The sequence below is a fragment of the Mastomys coucha genome, unplaced genomic scaffold, assembly GCF_008632895.1.
Source record: "Mastomys coucha isolate ucsf_1 unplaced genomic scaffold, UCSF_Mcou_1 pScaffold22, whole genome shotgun sequence".
NCBI classification, from domain to species: Eukaryota; Metazoa; Chordata; class Mammalia; order Rodentia; family Muridae; genus Mastomys; species Mastomys coucha.
Genome location: NW_022196905.1, coordinates 95,963,430 through 95,980,016, shown reverse-complemented (window position 1 = coordinate 95,980,016; position 16,587 = coordinate 95,963,430). Strand labels below are relative to the sequence as shown.

The following is a 16,587-nucleotide window of genomic DNA, read 5'->3' as shown; positions in this document are numbered from 1 at the left end:
AGAGAGAGAGAGAGAGAGAGATTGTGTGTATGTGTGTAAGAGAGAGAGAGACAGTGCAGATTATTTGAGATTTGAGCCTCTAACCTCCTGGCTGGCTCATCCGCAGGACCCCCCTCCACCAGGCCCACACAGGCCCGAGCTTGCTGCACCAGTCCCGAGGAGACGGCTGCTGTTTTAGACCCAGTGTGTTTCAGATGGCCTCAGATGTGCCTCGACCGCTGAGCTGCCAGATTTTCCTTTTCTCTTTTGTAATGACTGTAAAAGTCTGATGCCATTTTTGAGAAATACATTCAGATCCTGCACTTCCTTGTGTCATGTCTGTTATCTTTTCTTTGCCGACACCTTACCAACCTGTACCAGGACCCTGTTCCCCCGCGGGTTGAGGGAGGCCCAGACTGGCCAGCCTGCTGCAACCTGGATGCTTGTGGATCACAGCTTCATTAATTAAGATGTGCAACAAACTCAAAAGATTCTAGTTGGGAAGGAGAGGATGCTTGTGTGGCCGATGACAAGAGTTTACCGCTATGAATGAAACTGCAATGCTCAGATGAAGATGCACAACCACTCACCTTCTCTGTCTCCATCTCTCCCTGTCTCTCTGTCTGTCTGTCTGTCTCTTTCTCTCTCCCTCATATACATACACACACCTATGATTATAGAAAAATGAAAATTATAGAAAGGCCATTTGGTCCAATGCCCTTACAGCTTTGGATGTAGAGATTACAGGTGCTTCTCCTCTTTCTCTTACTTGTTTTATAATGTTTTGACATAAACACTTATTACTTAGTTAATAAACAGTGGAAAAGGCTGACTTTAAATTCAATTCAAAGAATTATCATTCTTAAAAATTTTTCCTAAGCTTGATTTGCAGGCTGTAGTAAAATGAGTATGTTTGAGTTAAACTGGGGACAGGGATGGGAGGGTAGGGTTGAAAGGAATGGGAGAGGGCTCACTAACATCAAGGATGTTAATAAAGTCATATGGAAATCTACTGTTTTATGAAGTTCAGATGTGTGTGGGTTTTTTTTTCCATGAGAAAGAGTTTTAATTGGAATTATAGAGGATAATAGGTCTTCCAGAAATCATAGGCTGTCACGATCAGTGCTGAGGATGGGGTACCTCTGCAATGAGTTGGTTGCTGGTCATGCGTGTCTCAGAGACCCCCAAACAACACAAGCTATCGCCATGGCTTGGTTATCCACTAGAATTTAATGGTATACCAGCTGCTGAAGAAACCACATACCGTAGACACAGGACATGGAAAAACCAGGTTGTTACTGCCCAGGAAGTCTCCTCCCTGCTGGCTTTCATGGAACTGAAAGGTGCTGGGTAGGATGCTAGGTTAAAGACATCAGCAGTCTTACCCAGCTGTGAACTCTGTAAGTTCTAACAGTGGCTGGCAAGGCAAGACACACCATGGTACAATAGTGGGACAGATGTTATGGGAGTAGTCAAATGCTCTCTGGTTGGATTTAGGGCCCATGCAATAGGAGATACATGCCCAGTACTGTAAATCAGGCCAGGAACACGTTGCTAGAGAGTTCACAGGCTTCAGGCATTAAACTACTACTATTATTTTGGTAAATGGACAATCTGCACTTTAAATTTGTTAACTCTGTACCTAAATATCAGACAGCTTTTAGACCTTATCAGAGGTCTTTGCACCGTGAAAATACCATAGTTAATACGGATATCTACCACTGGCCAGATTCCTGAGACTGTGTGTGTGGATGGTCAGAAGTAACAGGACACCTATGTTACACTGTCCTTTCCCCACTCAGGGAATGGAACATAATGAAAGAGTGTGAGAAAGAGTGTAAGCACCAGAGGTCAGGGAGGATGAGAGTGCAGCAGTGGTTTCTGGACAGCTGAGGTAGCCATGACAAGACAAGCCAGTTAGCACTGCAGCATAGGGGGAGGGACTCATGGGAACCCTGCCCCAAACCACTGACAGGTGATGGTGGAGGGAGTCAGTTTTAAGGGTGTGGCAACTGGTGGGTCAAGTGCTCCAGTGGATGGCCCCACTTACATGAGTACATGTACAACATAAATGGAACTTGGTAGGTTATCTAGGGAAAAAGAAGGGCATATGAGCTTGGATAGAGATAAGGTAGGAATGGGAGGAATGTGGGGTGAAGAATAAGGGTGGATGAATGTGATCAAGATACATTTCATACACGCATGGAGTTCTCTTATCTTTTTAGTTGTGAGCCTTTAATGGCTAAGCCATCTCTCCAGCCAAACCACCAACCAGGGAGCCTGCATGGGACTGACCTAGGCCCTCTGCACATAGGTTACAGTTGTGTAGCTTGGTCTTCTGGTGGGTGCTGTCTCTGATTCTGGTGCCTGCCTTTGGGACCCTGTCCTCCTACTAAGTTGCCTCATCCAGCCTTACTAGGAGAGGAGGAGGGCCCTAGGCTTAAGGCAGCATGATATGCCAAGGCTGGTTGATATCCACGGGAGCACCACCCTTTTCTGAAGAGAAAGGGAGGAGGGGGTGGAGGACTCGGGGAGAGGCGAGGTTAGGGGGGAGGGGATGGAGGACTCGGGGAGAGGCGAGGTCAGGGGGGAGGGGATGGAGGACTCGGGACCTGGAAGAAAGGAGGGAGAGGAAACTGTAGCCAAGATGTAATAAAATTAATAAATTAATTAAAATAAATATCCAAAGACTTAATAAAGATTAATAAAAAGTCAAAATGAATGGCTCTAGAAAAACACTGTCTGAGGCTGACCTCTTGTCTCCACATGCATGTGCACACACATATGCCTAAATGAACACTTTTCCACACGCACATGTATACACATGCACATACATTTGTTCCAGTCCTCTGAAGTTGGCAGCCCACTGGATAGCCAGAGATCCTAGGAGTCACAAGATGGAGGTGATTCCTCTGTGGACATCTCCCAAGATGGCAACAAGACAGTGAGGCAGTGAGACAGTGAGGGTGACAGACAGTGCTTTTTATCATCTCCTTATTTCTCACCAAGGACACATCAGGGGGGGTTATTATTCATTTAGTAAATATAATACGAGCTAGCCTACAACACAGCTTTTTCTCAAACTAATAGAAAAGGAACATGTCAATAACTTCACTGAGAAAAACACAAGTTGTTTTATAGTTTGTAATACAGAGAGAAGCTCACCAGCTCAGAATCCTCAAGGTGGTTTCCCAAGTCATTTTTCAAAGTTGTCAAGTTTTCCTCTTTGCTCAGCTGAGAAGCGAGATGTGTAAAATAGTTGCCAGTGGAGTCAGAGGGAGCACACTGTGCCGGGGGCTGGTGGATCTGTCCAGGGCTTGCATCCAGTTGATGAGGACGGCTACAGAGACAAGAAACGACACTATCTGTGGATACATTTCAGGGCCAATATTTAGTTTGTGCCATGGCAGGAAACAGCCAACAGATGTTTCTGTCTGGCTTTAAGTGAGACCTTTATCTGCTTTCATCTGCGTTTAGACTATCGATTCATTCAACGCCTACTGTATGTTAATATTTCTAATTATTCTCTGTGCAGACTCAACTTTGAATAAGCTCTGTAGGCTACATAAGAACAGTAAAGCAGGCTAGACCTAGGTATGCTTTCTATTCCTAGTTGTTACTCAAGATGGAAGCTAATGTGACCAGGGATCTAATTTGTATTTCGACCTAGTAGGAGAAGGAGAAATAAGAAAAAAATATCTTACTCTTGTGGTCATTTATTTTTACTTATATATTTTCCAAAATTGGGGATTGAACTCAGGGTCTTCCTCATGCTGCGCAAGTAGCCTATTATGACCCACTGATCTCTGAGAGGGTCTTTCTAGGTTATCTAGGCTGGCCTGGGATAATAAGATGGTTCCCACAGTCACTCTGGATGAAAGAATAGGAAGGACAGAAGGGGGAAGGAGGAAAGATGGATGGATGGACGATGAACAGATGATAGATAGTGGGAGGGGGGAGGAGTAGACAGAGGGAGGGAGGGTAGGAGGAGAGAAAATGTAGGCAAGTATATTTGAACACACACATACACACACACACACACACACACACACACACACACACACACAGCAACAGTCCAGGCGGGAGCAGCTGCTAGACTGTGTTGTTACCTGCGGTTCCTACGCTTTCCAACATTTTCTCTTTCCCGTTTCCAGATCTTATAGTTTGTGACTCCCCCTTGGCCTCCTCTAGCAGTTCTAATCATCCAGGGTTTCATTACCTAAATAAATTTCTCTTCTTTCTGGTTAAATTGTATTGAGAAACTGGTTTCCTAATTACTAATAGATATGCTCAAGAGAGAAACAAGGGGTTAAGCTGACTGGTCTGAGAGCTCACTAATTTACTACAATTGTTAGTCCTAACAGCAAGACCTCTACTAACCTACTGTTTGCTAACAATTCTGAATTCACAAGCATTCCATTGTTTACAGAAAATGTTCTTTATTCTGTGTCTGTGTGCATGTGCATTCGGGTGCCCTTCCCTCTGGAGCTTGAGTTCTGTGAGATTATGAGCTGCCTGGTGTGGGTGCCAGGACCTGACCCCCAGTCCTCTGTGGGCCCCGAGCCATGTCTCCAGCCCACTGGATGCTGCCGGCGATACCTGCTCTCTGACCGAGGCTTGCCAGGTGTTGTCTGGGGGAGGTAAAACATGCTGCATACGGGCTCTTCCTGGCCTCTCGGTGCTTCGTGTGCGAAGGCCGCTGCGGGGGTCACATTTGGCATCTTTTCTGATGTGCTCACGGAGTTGTCCTCCCCACTCTCGCTGTGGTCGCTGTAACTCTCTCTCCTGGATGGAGCCTTGCACTGTCTCTTGGTTCTGCCAGACAGCCCATTCTCGTCCAAGCTGGTACCTTGCTCCACCAAGAAGGATGATGGCTGAGAGGCCTCTTTATTGCTCTTTAGAAATGTGTTTACTGGAGAGTGGAGTGGGTTCTGAAAGGGACACAACGCAGAACATCAGAGGGTGACATTCTGCATCAACTTTCGAAATGGTCAGCTCGCTGTGAACCTGCCAAGAAGCAGTACTTTATATAAAAATATAAACTTCCTGATAATAAACATAATTTATGCTCTTCACAGGGAAGTATAAAATGACAATTGCTAATGTGGTAGGAGTTACATTTTATTTATTACAATAATTAATTCTGTAGTATCACTGTATCAGTGTACAAATCCTATGCATGTGTGAAGGTCAGAGAACAGCTTATGGTTGGTTCTCTTCTACCCAGGGGGCTCTTGGGCTTGGGCCTGGCAGCAAGCACCCTTGCCTGGTGAGCCTCCTCCACAGCCTGACTTACATTTTATTTTCAAACTGTATTTTCCTTATTTCTGTGAGTTTGTTGTGCATGCCGTGTGGCATGTGTGTAGGTGAGAGGACAATTCTGTTGAGTGAGTTCTCTCCTGTCATCTTTACACGGTTTCCAGGAATCTAACAGCAAGCACCGTTACTCACTGAGCCACCCTGCCAACTCTCACTTACACGTTTACATCAGAATTAGAGCTGGATTATATATTGTACTTTGTATCCTATTTCCAAAATTTAGGATTTTATAATGAATGCTTTCTAACTTTTTAAAAACAGTTAATATATACTTTTAAGATTTATTCATTATTTTATAGATGTGTGTGTGTATACCTGAGTGCATTATGGTGCACCACAGGTGTGCAGTTCCCACAGAGGCAGAAGAGGGCACTGGGCCTTCTGGAACTGGAGTCACAGGTACCTGTGAGCTGGCTGATGTGGGTGTTAGGAGCTAACCCTGGGTCTTGTAAACTGAAGCCATGTCCTACGGAAGCACAAGTGTCCTTAACTACTGAGCCACCTCTCTAGCTCTTTTACGAAGTTTGAAACTGTGCTTTGAAAACAGCTTTAATGGTCATGTCGTAGTTCTACAGAGGGTTGCCTTTATTTAGCCCCCTTTACTGAAAATACAGTTTGCGTTAACAGAACTCCAGGTGAGCTTTCCTGCACGCATGAGAGTTTCCTCATGGTTGGTCTTTTCCTCTGTAATTCTCTACATTATCACACACAGAATGTTTTCGAGGCCTGCTTACAATACTTCCAAATTGCTTTCTAGAAATACTTGATCAAATGATGTACTCACCAGTATTGTTTTAGTCCTTAGTTTCTGATGTTTCAAATCAGTGTGATCTGTGTCTGTGTGTGTGTGTGTGCATGTGTGTACATGTGTGTATGAGTGTGATGTGTGCATTATGTGTGTGCTCAAATGTGCGTGTGTGCATGTGTTTGAGTGTGATGTGTGCATGCATATGTGCATGTGTGTGTATGCATTTGTGTATCTGTGTGTGAGCATATGCGTGTGTGTACATGTGTGCACACGTGTGTGTGTGGACATGTGAGATGTGTGTGGGTACATGTATGAGTGTGTATTCATCTGTGTATATGTGCGTGCCCGCGTGTGTGTGTACACACGCAAGTGTCTGAGGACAGAAGGTAGCACCAGATTCCCTGGAGCTGGGGTTTCAGAAAGTTTTAGGGGACTCTCTAAGAGTGGTCTGTGCTCTTTGCAGCCCCTCTAAATGCTACTTCTATTAACTTTCAGAAATACTGCTCTGCTGTTCTGTCGCCTCCCCAGTACACAGTGCAAGCACATGGCCCTGGCAGCAGTTCCTTCCAGATCTGAGAACAGCACTGCGAGTGAACTCTGAAGCCGCTAGACCAAAGGCAGATTTTCTTGAAAACATCATCAGAATACAAGGTAACACTTCCTAGTTAAATATTGAGGTGTGCGTCCCAGCATCTGTAGCTGAGTTAGCAAACCGGCATTCTATGAGAACAGATATTAGTATCAAGCGACCTTACCAAAAATGTAGTATCGATCTCCGGTAGCACACCAGGTGCGGGTCTGCAGAGGAGCAAAGACACTTCTGGAGCTGTTCCCCTGAGAGCAGAGATGACGTCCTAGAGGTACACAGGGAAAGATGGCAGAGGGAGGCGGAGGGAAGCCGGGAGGCAAGGAGGCAGCATGCGGCCCACTGGCCCATCCTCGGATACCTGAACCATTCCCCCTGCCTGACGCACCCAGCTCACCTGCTGAGACAGTCCCTTCAAGGGGGCTCCATTAACTTTTAATATAACATCTCCAACATCAATTTTCCCACTTTCTGCTGCTGGTTGTCCAGGGAAGAGCTTTTTAACCCTTACTATGCTGCCATTTATTTGCTCTGGTATAAGATTATCTTCCCGAGAAAAACTGAATCCAAGGCCCGAGCTATTTTTAAACAGCTTGACCTCAAATGTATTATCTAGAGAAAAAAGATGAAAAAGTTACATATTATTAAGCTATGTACATATGAACACACAAATACACATACTCTTAGACATGCTTTTTAAAAGAGATTTATTATTTATTTTATGTATGTGAGTACACTGTCACTCTCTTCAGACATACTAGAAGAGTGCATTGGATCCCATTACAGATGGTTGTGAACCGCCAGGTGGTTGTTGGGAATTGAACTCACGACCTCTATAAAAGCAGTCAGTGCTCTTAACTGCTGGGGCATCTCTCCAGCCCTAGACATGCTTTTAAGGAAGCCTATTTAGGCATACTTTCTTCAGCACGTTCCACACACTCAAAAATTCTCTTCCTATCATTAAGGAGACCTCTCTTACTTTTCATTCTGTGTGTGATGTGTGTGTGTGTGTGTGTGCGCCTATGTGAATGTGTGTACAAAAGCCAGATGCCGGTGTCCAGTGCATCCCACTCCACCTGTCGTCTATGCTATGCTATGCTATGCTATGACACAGGGTCTTCCATGGACCGTGGAGCCTACTGATTCCTTCCTTGCCACCTGTAAGGACACAGATAGCTCCACCAGGCCCAGCTTTCAAATGGGTGCTGGGGACCCACACTCAGAACTTACTTCATGCTTTGCAGACACCTGGCCCACTGAGCCATCCTTCCAACCCCATAATAAAACTTGACGTAACTGAGGTAAAGCTGCTCGAGTGGGAGGCATGTATATACAAGGTTCTCAAGGGGAGCCATGTCTCAATGTCATGTGCTTTTGAAGAATAAGTTAAAAAGGGGAGGAGAGAATTACAAGAAAATCCAGGTATATAATGAAGAGAGGTGTTAAGAATACTGAAACTAATGCCAGTGTGGGATGAGGGGAAGATAAGTAGATACTGCAGTGTTGCAGTATTTTGGTGAGGCCTAATTTCATCCAGTTAAGCTTTAAAGACATTCCAAAAAATTCACATAAGGAAAATACAGTAATAGAATTAAAACCAGAAAAAAATGTACACACTTCAAAAAACATGTGGAATGTGATCAAGTAGGAACATCCTATTTTGCCCTGAACCAATTTGTGAAATAGAAATTTTAGTAGAGAGAAAACATTTACTGTGTCAGTAGTTCCAAAGAGCGTGTGAATTGCTTAAGGGACCCGAGAGCAAAGGGCACGGCAGGATCAGGAGCACCGCAGCCTCTGAGAACTCATTTGGCACCACCTTCATCTCTTGGCTTATTGCCAATTACTATTGTGTTGCTATAGATGGCAACATTTCTAAGAAGACCAGCATAATAGATTGTGTTTAGGGTAACCCTAAACAGAAGTTTAGAAAGTCAACAGCTACTTGTGATTGTATATGCTTGTAATACCAGTACATAGGAAAACAGAGACCACCTGGAGTTTAGGAGTTAAATCCTGAATCAAAATCAAATGAACCAAAATTTAAGGTGCAAGTGGGTTTGAGGCCATTCAGTTATCTATACTTAATTTATCCTTACCAAATTTCATTTAAAATTTAACAACTATAACCATTTACTATTTTGCTATTTCAGGTTTGAGGGTTGTTCTTTCATTAATGATACATGAATCGTGTCTCAACAAACTAAACAAACATTTCTGAATAAATTATTGCTGTGGGTGGAAATAATTTACAGGTATTAAAATATTATTAAGTGACCACACTCAGACATGACTTTCAAGTGTGTATTAGTCACACTGGTGCTACCTGAGTTCTGTAACTGACAGGAACACAGCTACTAAAGCACAAATTCTAACTCAACATGGAAAGATTGACTAGGCTAAGAGTTTTAGGAACATGACTCAAACCTCCAGGCCTGACCTTCAGTAACAAAGCTGTAGTCCTTGACATGAGCCGTTTGCTTTGCCATCCTTTCTGGGGTGTGGCGTTGGGCGTCCTGGTCTTGGGTGGGGCACTGTGGGCTGGCAGGGTCACGTTCTCTAGAAGTTGGCACCTGCCCCTTTTCTAACAACAGATGGACCACCTGAGAAAATGGAAGAGTGCATCATGAACTGAGAAGAATGATGAACTAAATTATGTTATAGGACTTTGAATAGCGGGAAGTATAATACAGTAACTAACTGCTTGTTCCACCAGAATCCAGGCAGAGAAACAACATGGGAGCAGAAGAACGGAACTCAAGTTCTCAAAATAGAACTTTTTATTATCTTCTGCATGAAAATGATCTAAATGATCATGAAAATGCATCTAAATGATCACAGCAGTTTGATATCGTGAACTCTTACCTGCCCTGTGCTTCTTAATGTTTCCACAGCTTGCTTGTGGGTAGCTCCTTCCAGACTGACTCCATTAACAGCAAGCACACGATCACCTGCAAGTTAGGGAGTTGTTTCGGAAGATGTGAATCATAAAACAAACATTCAGGGTTTTTAATACCTAAGGGCTTATTTTATGCTGATCTGGGGAGAGACTTGGATGGAGTTTGGAGAGAACTGAGTATTGTTCAAGTGTTCCTGATAATCCAAAAGAATGTGAAAAGGAGACACTGTTAACCTCAGAGAATATGACAGTGAGACCCTGCCCTCTTCAGGCTGGCCACAATGTGTGACCCCCTGCCTCACCTTTCCAAGTGCAGGACAGTAGGTATGCACCACCCACCTGGCTAGAATGGATAGCAAGACTTAAATCATGAAGACAGAGATGCTGAGTGTACACTGGCAGCACGTTTCTAGAGAGCTCTATGTGATGTTCAGTCAGGGACCCCCTACTCATACTGTGTCTCCTCTGCCCAGCACTGTGCTACTGAGCACAGTAGGAAGCCATGGAAACCCTTAGCCATTTTCTGCTAAGGGATAAGTTGCAAGATGAATTTTTGCTGTGGCATCAAGTAGTACTTTTTTTCATGTATCTAAGTACACTGTCACTCTCTTCAGGCACACCAGAAGAGGGCATCGGATCCCCATTATGGATGGTTGTGGGCCGCCATGTGGTTGCTAGGAATTGAACTCAGGACCTCTGGAAGAGCAGTCAGTGCTCTTAACTGCTGAGCCATCTCTCCAGCCCAAGTGGTACTGTTTTTTTAATAATTATTTTTTGGTTAGCTTTGCCTGTGAGCATGCCAGTGCACCACATGCATGAGGAAGTGCTGAGGAAGTGCTGAGCCTCCAGGTGGGGGCTGAGATCCAAACTCAGGTCCTTTGCAAGAACAGCAATTGCTCCAGACCACTGGGCCAACTCTCCAGGTCACAGATTTTTAAGTGTTGTTTTATAGCTGAGCATATTACTTCATAACTTTAAAACTCTGTGATGTCCTCTCTTTCTTTTTCTTTTTTTTTTGAGACAAGGTCTCTCTATGCAGCCCTGGATAACCTCGAACTCACCTTACAGAGGCCTGAAAACTCAAGAGATCTGTCTGCTTCAGCCTCCCAAGTACCAGGACTAGAAGTGTGCACATTTGGTCTTAATTTCTTATTTACTGTAATATTTGTGCATATGATTTCTGCATCCATATAGAAACCATACCTTTCTGAATTCTGCCATCTGACTCTGCTGCTCCTTTGGGAATAATGGCTTTCACATAAATACCACCATGTCGGACGCTGGTATTCACACCTCCCTAAATAGAAAAGACAAAGCGGCACGTATTGACATGAAAATATTTGCACGCTTTCAAAGGAGAGTGCTACAAAGGGTTCAGTCACCAGAGTCCACGTCAGCATGTTCAAGTTCTCTGAATCCCAGTAGCACTGTTAGCTACATCCCCAAATGTCAAAGGCAGTTTGCTCTTTTGTTGTTCTCTCTCTCTGACTCTCTGTGTCTGTCTGTCTGTCTCTCCTCTTTACTGAATCCAATATGCTGCATCTTGACTGGTAAGGAACTGTTGCTCCTTTCTGGGTCCTGCATTGTGAGCAAGCAGAAAGCAATGTCCACCTGTGGAAGACCAGTGTAAGAACGTAACTACAAAGAAATAACCACTATTACACTGTATCTGTGAAACTGAGAGCACATCTATTGGCTTAAGGAAAAAGCAGCTTTTCTCTCATCTTAGAGGAGGCTGAGAATGGTAGGTGAGTGTTAGTCTAGAGGTTGATGTTGGGAGTCTTATTTAATTGCTTCTCTGATTTTTGAGCTAGGGCTTCTCTCTGAACACCAAGCCTGCTGTCTAGGCTGGACTGGATGATCAGCAAGCCCTGGAACCCTTCTGTCTCCCCAGTGCAGGGTTGCACTGTGTGTTGTGTATCCTGTTTTGGTTGTTTTTAACGTGGGTGTTGGTAACTGATCCCCCTGACTCATCTCCCACACTGGCTCGACTACATATTTAATGGCTTTATGCAATGACTTAAATCTTAGACTGTGACAAATTACAAAGCAGCAGTTCCAGAATAACATACTATAGAATTCTAAAATAATGTTATCAAATAGTCCATGGAGATATCTCTGTTATCTTAAAGACATATGGACAGTTTTGGAACCTCTACTTTTAAGGTTTTAAATGTGTTACAAGGGAATATGCATTTTGGAGAGAATTAGCACATAAATATCCACGTTCTTTAATTATTCACGGGATAGATTAAAGAGATGTCATCTCTCGATTTCACACGTGCAGAAACTGTTCGATATATACAAACAATAACCAGACATTTCATATTCTGCACATGATATGCTTAAATTAAGCAAGTAGAAAATGTATGGAGAACAAGCAATTCCCAATTTTTTTCTTTTAAACCACAGGAAAAAAGAGAGTAGTGTACATATTTTAAACGAGTTTTAGGATAGCCAATTTTTAGCTTTTGGAAGCATTTGGCAAGTGTCCCATTCGAGTCAGTGTAACCGAGTTAACAGGTGGGGCTAAGACGTCTGCTGGGGGTGAAGAAGAGAAGGCGTGAACCTTGTCAAACAGTACCGTGACACTTATCCCCAAGCTGCCTTCAGTTTTAGCCAGCTCAACCTCAAATGTGTCTCCAGGCTTAGGAGGTGGCACAGAAAAGGCTGGAAAGCTCATGCTGGTGGAAGCATTCAGTGAGGACGGAGGTTCCTGGATGAGGGAAAACAGACAAAGAAGGGGTTCTCATTAGAGCCCAAACAAACTCTTAGTGGAAACAAATGCTTTTTTGGAAAAAAACAATTTCTAAAGCAAGGTATTAAGGAATAGAGTATATCAAGACCATGAAGGCCAGGGGACTTTCCAGACACTCATTTTATCCTTTAAACCTGACACCCAGAAAGTGAAGCTGGACATGGTGGAAGGAAACAGAACTTAGCTTCAGAAGAGCCTTTGCCCATTCCTCCTGTTCCTGAGCTTGAAGTATGCCCACTTTCTTTAGGAATCAGTAAGTACTAAGGAAGCGGACTGATCGGTGACTCAGGCTTACTCTGCTCATTCGTGCAGATGCAGCCAAAATATCAATCTATCCCAAGTGCTCTTCCTTGGGGCAGAGGGCTCTGGGAGGAACGCTGCTGCATCCTTCTAGTCAGAAAGCTATGAGCTTCCCTCTAAAACTGCTTCTGAATGGGAGCTTACATTCCTATCATGTTGAGAATGAGGCTTTTCCCCTCCTCTGCTCCCACAAAGAACTTCAGAAGAATGGAGGTGGTCCAGGGCAAATCTGCCATACTTTGAACTATACACGAGCAGTTTTTCAGATAACAGAGTTCTCTACTGACATGCGTTTAAATATGTATGAGAGGAAACTTAACCTGAGCATAGCCACTTTAGGGTTAGTATTCAAAGCCTTTGATTGCCAGTCAGCATCAAATGCAGCAGGAGAGGAAGGTACAGGGTGCTCCTCCTTTCCAGAGCCACATGAGCATCCTTTAGGTCACACCACTCTCTAATGGATTTGCTCTGTTTTCTGCTCTGTTTTCTCCATTTTTCTGCTCTGTTAAATGAAAACACAGTGGCCCTCCCCAAAGGATTAAAATTAAACCATGCCTGTTTTGGCGCTTGATGGTCTTGACTGCTGGTGTAAGTGGAATCGTCTATGTCGGAATCAGCACAGTCAGGTTGCTCAATCGCATCTGAGATGCCTGGCTGCCTGGCCTTGCTTCGGTTACTGTCGGAGGTCTTCTCGGCGACCTTGCATGTCACAGATGGTGATGGGCTGCCATGCTGTGCTTCCTGCCAGCCTCGGTCGCTTAAGTAGCTGGCAAAGTAACCATTGACGTGGCTCTGGGACAAGCTGGCACTTTCAGTCCTGGAATCCTGGGAACTGAGGCTTCCCTCCCGCAGGCCCCCAGAGAGCCCAAAGAGACTCTCTGGGATGTGCCTCAGAGTGCCCCGTGGCCAGGGCTGCTCCTCTGACAGGTCGGTAGCATTGTCCTGCATGTAGGATGGCTTCTTCGTGTAGCTTTTCATCCCATTGGCAAAATGAACAGGAGTAGAAGGCACTAAAAGTTAAGATCCAAAGTGAGAAGAGTAAGTCAATGATATACATGCCTGTAAACATACACATATAAGTTCACACACACACACACAAACACACACACACACACACACACGCACACATGAGATCTTATGAAGATAGGTGGGAAGACTTTACGATGAAATTACATTCACAACATGCAGAACAGGCTGTGAGCTTCTTTTGTTTCTGTCTCCTCACAACACTCTGGTTTAAACCCTTATGCAAGATGCCCTTGGTTCTATCTCCATTTTCCTTTCTGAAGATTTTCCTGGTTTCAGAGATCAATTACAGTTTCTTTGAGTCTCTAAAATTATTAATCTGTTTATTAAATTGATTGATTGCAGAACTGGACTGAACCCAGGGTCTTAGACATTGGACTAATCAGGGGTAGCCCTGAGCTGCACCCCTAGGCATTTGGTCCTATTTATATCTATGCTTGCTTTGTACTATCTTGGCAGACTGTGTTTTTGGCCTTTGTCTTTTTGTTTCATTTCATTTTATTTATTTTTGAGGGTATTGGGATTCAAACCTAGGGCCTTGTGAATGTAAATCGTGTCTCTCCCACAGAGCCGCAGCCCAGATAGCTTGTATGTTCTGGACTCCAAGTAAGGAAGGGTCATCTCTAAATCCTTACGCATAGTCTGTACAAAAGTATTACAGTTTCTATGTATTGACACCAAGGGTAAAAGAGTCAAAGAATAATGAACAGAAATGACAATAAAAACAATCAGTGAAAAAAAAAGTCAAACTTCTCAGGAACAAAGAACACAAGGACAGGAATCTAAACAAGCTTAGAAGTAAGTCTATGAAAAGATAGCTTTATATTTCTCAAGAACATGCAGTTTAGTTCTAAGGTTCTTCTTTCCCCCTGCTTGGCTGAGAGAGAGGGGGGGACCGAGGGAGTGGGGTGGGGTGAGCATGAGCGAGTTTGCTGCTATAATAAGAATGTTCCTTTGAAGTGCATGTGCAGGGGACTGCTGCAGCTCATGATGAAGGTGTCATGACAAGGAGGCTCCGCTCTCAAGAATGGGTTACAGCAGGTGATGTTAGGGCATGTGCTGTGCGCAAGCTCTGCCATGGGATGCCTTAGCAAGACATTCCCCACACAACAGTCTCTTGACCTTCAGTTCCTGGTTTCCACAGCTGTAGGAAATATCTGTTCTTTAGATTACCCATCCTTATGCCTAGCATAGCAGTGCATGCCTGTAATGGCAGGAGCCTAAGCAGGAGGATGGCTGTTTCAGGCCAGCCTACATTGTGAAGTGGAAATGTCTAGATCTTTGCAAAGTTAGTTATGTCAAATGATGCACTGCTGGGGCACACAGATGAAAGGATGTCTTGCTAAAACAAATATATGAAAGAATGTTTTGCTGAAGCAGACATAGGTGAAAAGATGTTTGGATATAGCAAACATGTGAAAGAACCCATGATGAAGAAGTATAAATATGACCCCACAGACTGGGAGAGCGTTGAACCTTGGTTTAGTTTGTTCTGCCTTCTTATTCTTCACTAATGACACACATGCATTGGTTCACCTTACATAGTATTGAGCTCAACTTGTGATGACTCCACCATTGAGAGAAACTTGCCCAGGAACTTCTGAGGTTCCTGCAGCAGCTTGCTGTGTCTATGGCCTTGTTTCATGCTGGTTGGCTAGCCTGGCGGTTTCTTCAGGCTTGAACTACAGCTGCCTGTGTCTGCTTGCTGAGAGGACTGCTCTGCAGCTGCTGGTTCGTGCCTGGTGACTGCCTGCCTAGAGGACTGGTCTGCTGCTGAGTTGTATTTGGTGTTGACTACAGGACTGAACTGCTACCCAAGAAGACCAAGTTCACCCCCAAAGAACTACTGTTGAACAGGTCCACTTCCCCCATATCCTAATAGCTTTTCCCTTCTACTACCTTTGCTGGGTGGTGGGCTAGAGGAGAAGTTGAATCCTTATTAAAAGTAGGTTGCAGAGAAATTTATGCCTACAATGTTACATAGTGAATTCTAGTTAAACATGGGCCACAAAGTGAGACTGTCTTAAAAAACTATCCCCTACATAAATAACTGGGTGGGGGTGTTACTGTACCATAAATATAACTTGGTGGGGGTATTCTGTTACAGCAACACCAAACGGACCAACACAAACACCTCTCTCCTTAGAGATGTGATTGAGAGGGAATCTTGGAGTGCACACACTTCTGGCTTGTTTGAGTTTTGTCTTTTTTAAAGTAACACTATGGAATGATAAAATTAATCTAGCTTCCTGAAGAAAAAAATTTACATAATCACATTTCAATTTTGGAAAACAAAACAAAACATCCTTCTCTGGTCAACATCTAAGGTAACAGTCTTCCACCACGAGATGTTTTATCACCCTAACCTCTCATAGCACAACTATAACCAAACATTTTCTCATTGGGTGTTTAATAATTATCTCCTCTGCTAAAAGCTTAATTTCCATGAAGGCATGGGCTTTGTATTTTGTACATTCTACACATGCAATGAAAATCTGAACAAATGATTCCATTTTCTGTAGAACGTCTATTAGAAGAAAATTAAACTCTTTTAAAGGAGGATAGGGGAATGAATTTACTTTGAATTCACATATTTTCCTTTCTAAAGCAATAGAGACTAATGTGACTTTAAAATGAAAGCAATCTTGGCAACTTGAAACTCAGAGTCATGCTACAAATTTCCAACTGGTGCAGCCTTCATGTAGAATGAGTAAGTTTAAGTGTGTGCTGGAGGGTGCAGTGTTTATAATACACATATGCTTATGAAACATTTATAAAATGCATGATACATATTCATATTTATGCATATGCTCCTGTTTAATAGTTAATGAATACAAGAGTAAACCCCTAGACAAATGGTGCAAAATATAAGAAACTTTATGCCATAGCACAGCACAGCAAGGTTTGGCTTTGCAACTTTTATCCCAGCATCTAAGCTGTACCTGAAATTTACTGTCTAAACTATTTTTTTT

The 16,587-nt window shown here is 43.6% G+C and overlaps 1 protein-coding gene across 7 annotated transcripts in view; it reads right to left on the bottom strand.

The window, feature by feature from the left end:
- Positions 1-16,587, bottom strand: part of Ptpn13 (protein tyrosine phosphatase non-receptor type 13) — a 192,125-nt gene that overhangs the window by 35,620 nt on the left and 139,918 nt on the right. For 4 of the 7 annotated variants that reach the window (XM_031337024.1, XM_031337026.1, XM_031337030.1 and 1 more), the window contains 9 exons: positions 13,145-13,599; positions 12,101-12,247; positions 10,735-10,828; positions 9,498-9,583; positions 9,073-9,235; positions 7,030-7,244; positions 6,802-6,900; positions 4,579-4,910; positions 3,145-3,319 (listed from right to left, as the gene is read on the bottom strand). In XM_031337024.1, coding sequence (XP_031192884.1) covers positions 3,145-3,319; positions 4,579-4,910; positions 6,802-6,900; positions 7,030-7,244; positions 9,073-9,235; positions 9,498-9,583; positions 10,735-10,828; positions 12,101-12,247; positions 13,145-13,599 — 1,766 coding nt within the window. The remainder of the gene's footprint in view (positions 1-3,144; positions 3,320-4,578; positions 4,911-6,801; positions 6,901-7,029; positions 7,245-9,072; positions 9,236-9,497; positions 9,584-10,734; positions 10,829-12,100; positions 12,248-13,144; positions 13,600-16,587) is intronic. The other 3 variants (XM_031337025.1, XM_031337028.1, XM_031337031.1) reach the window with 1 other exon arrangement.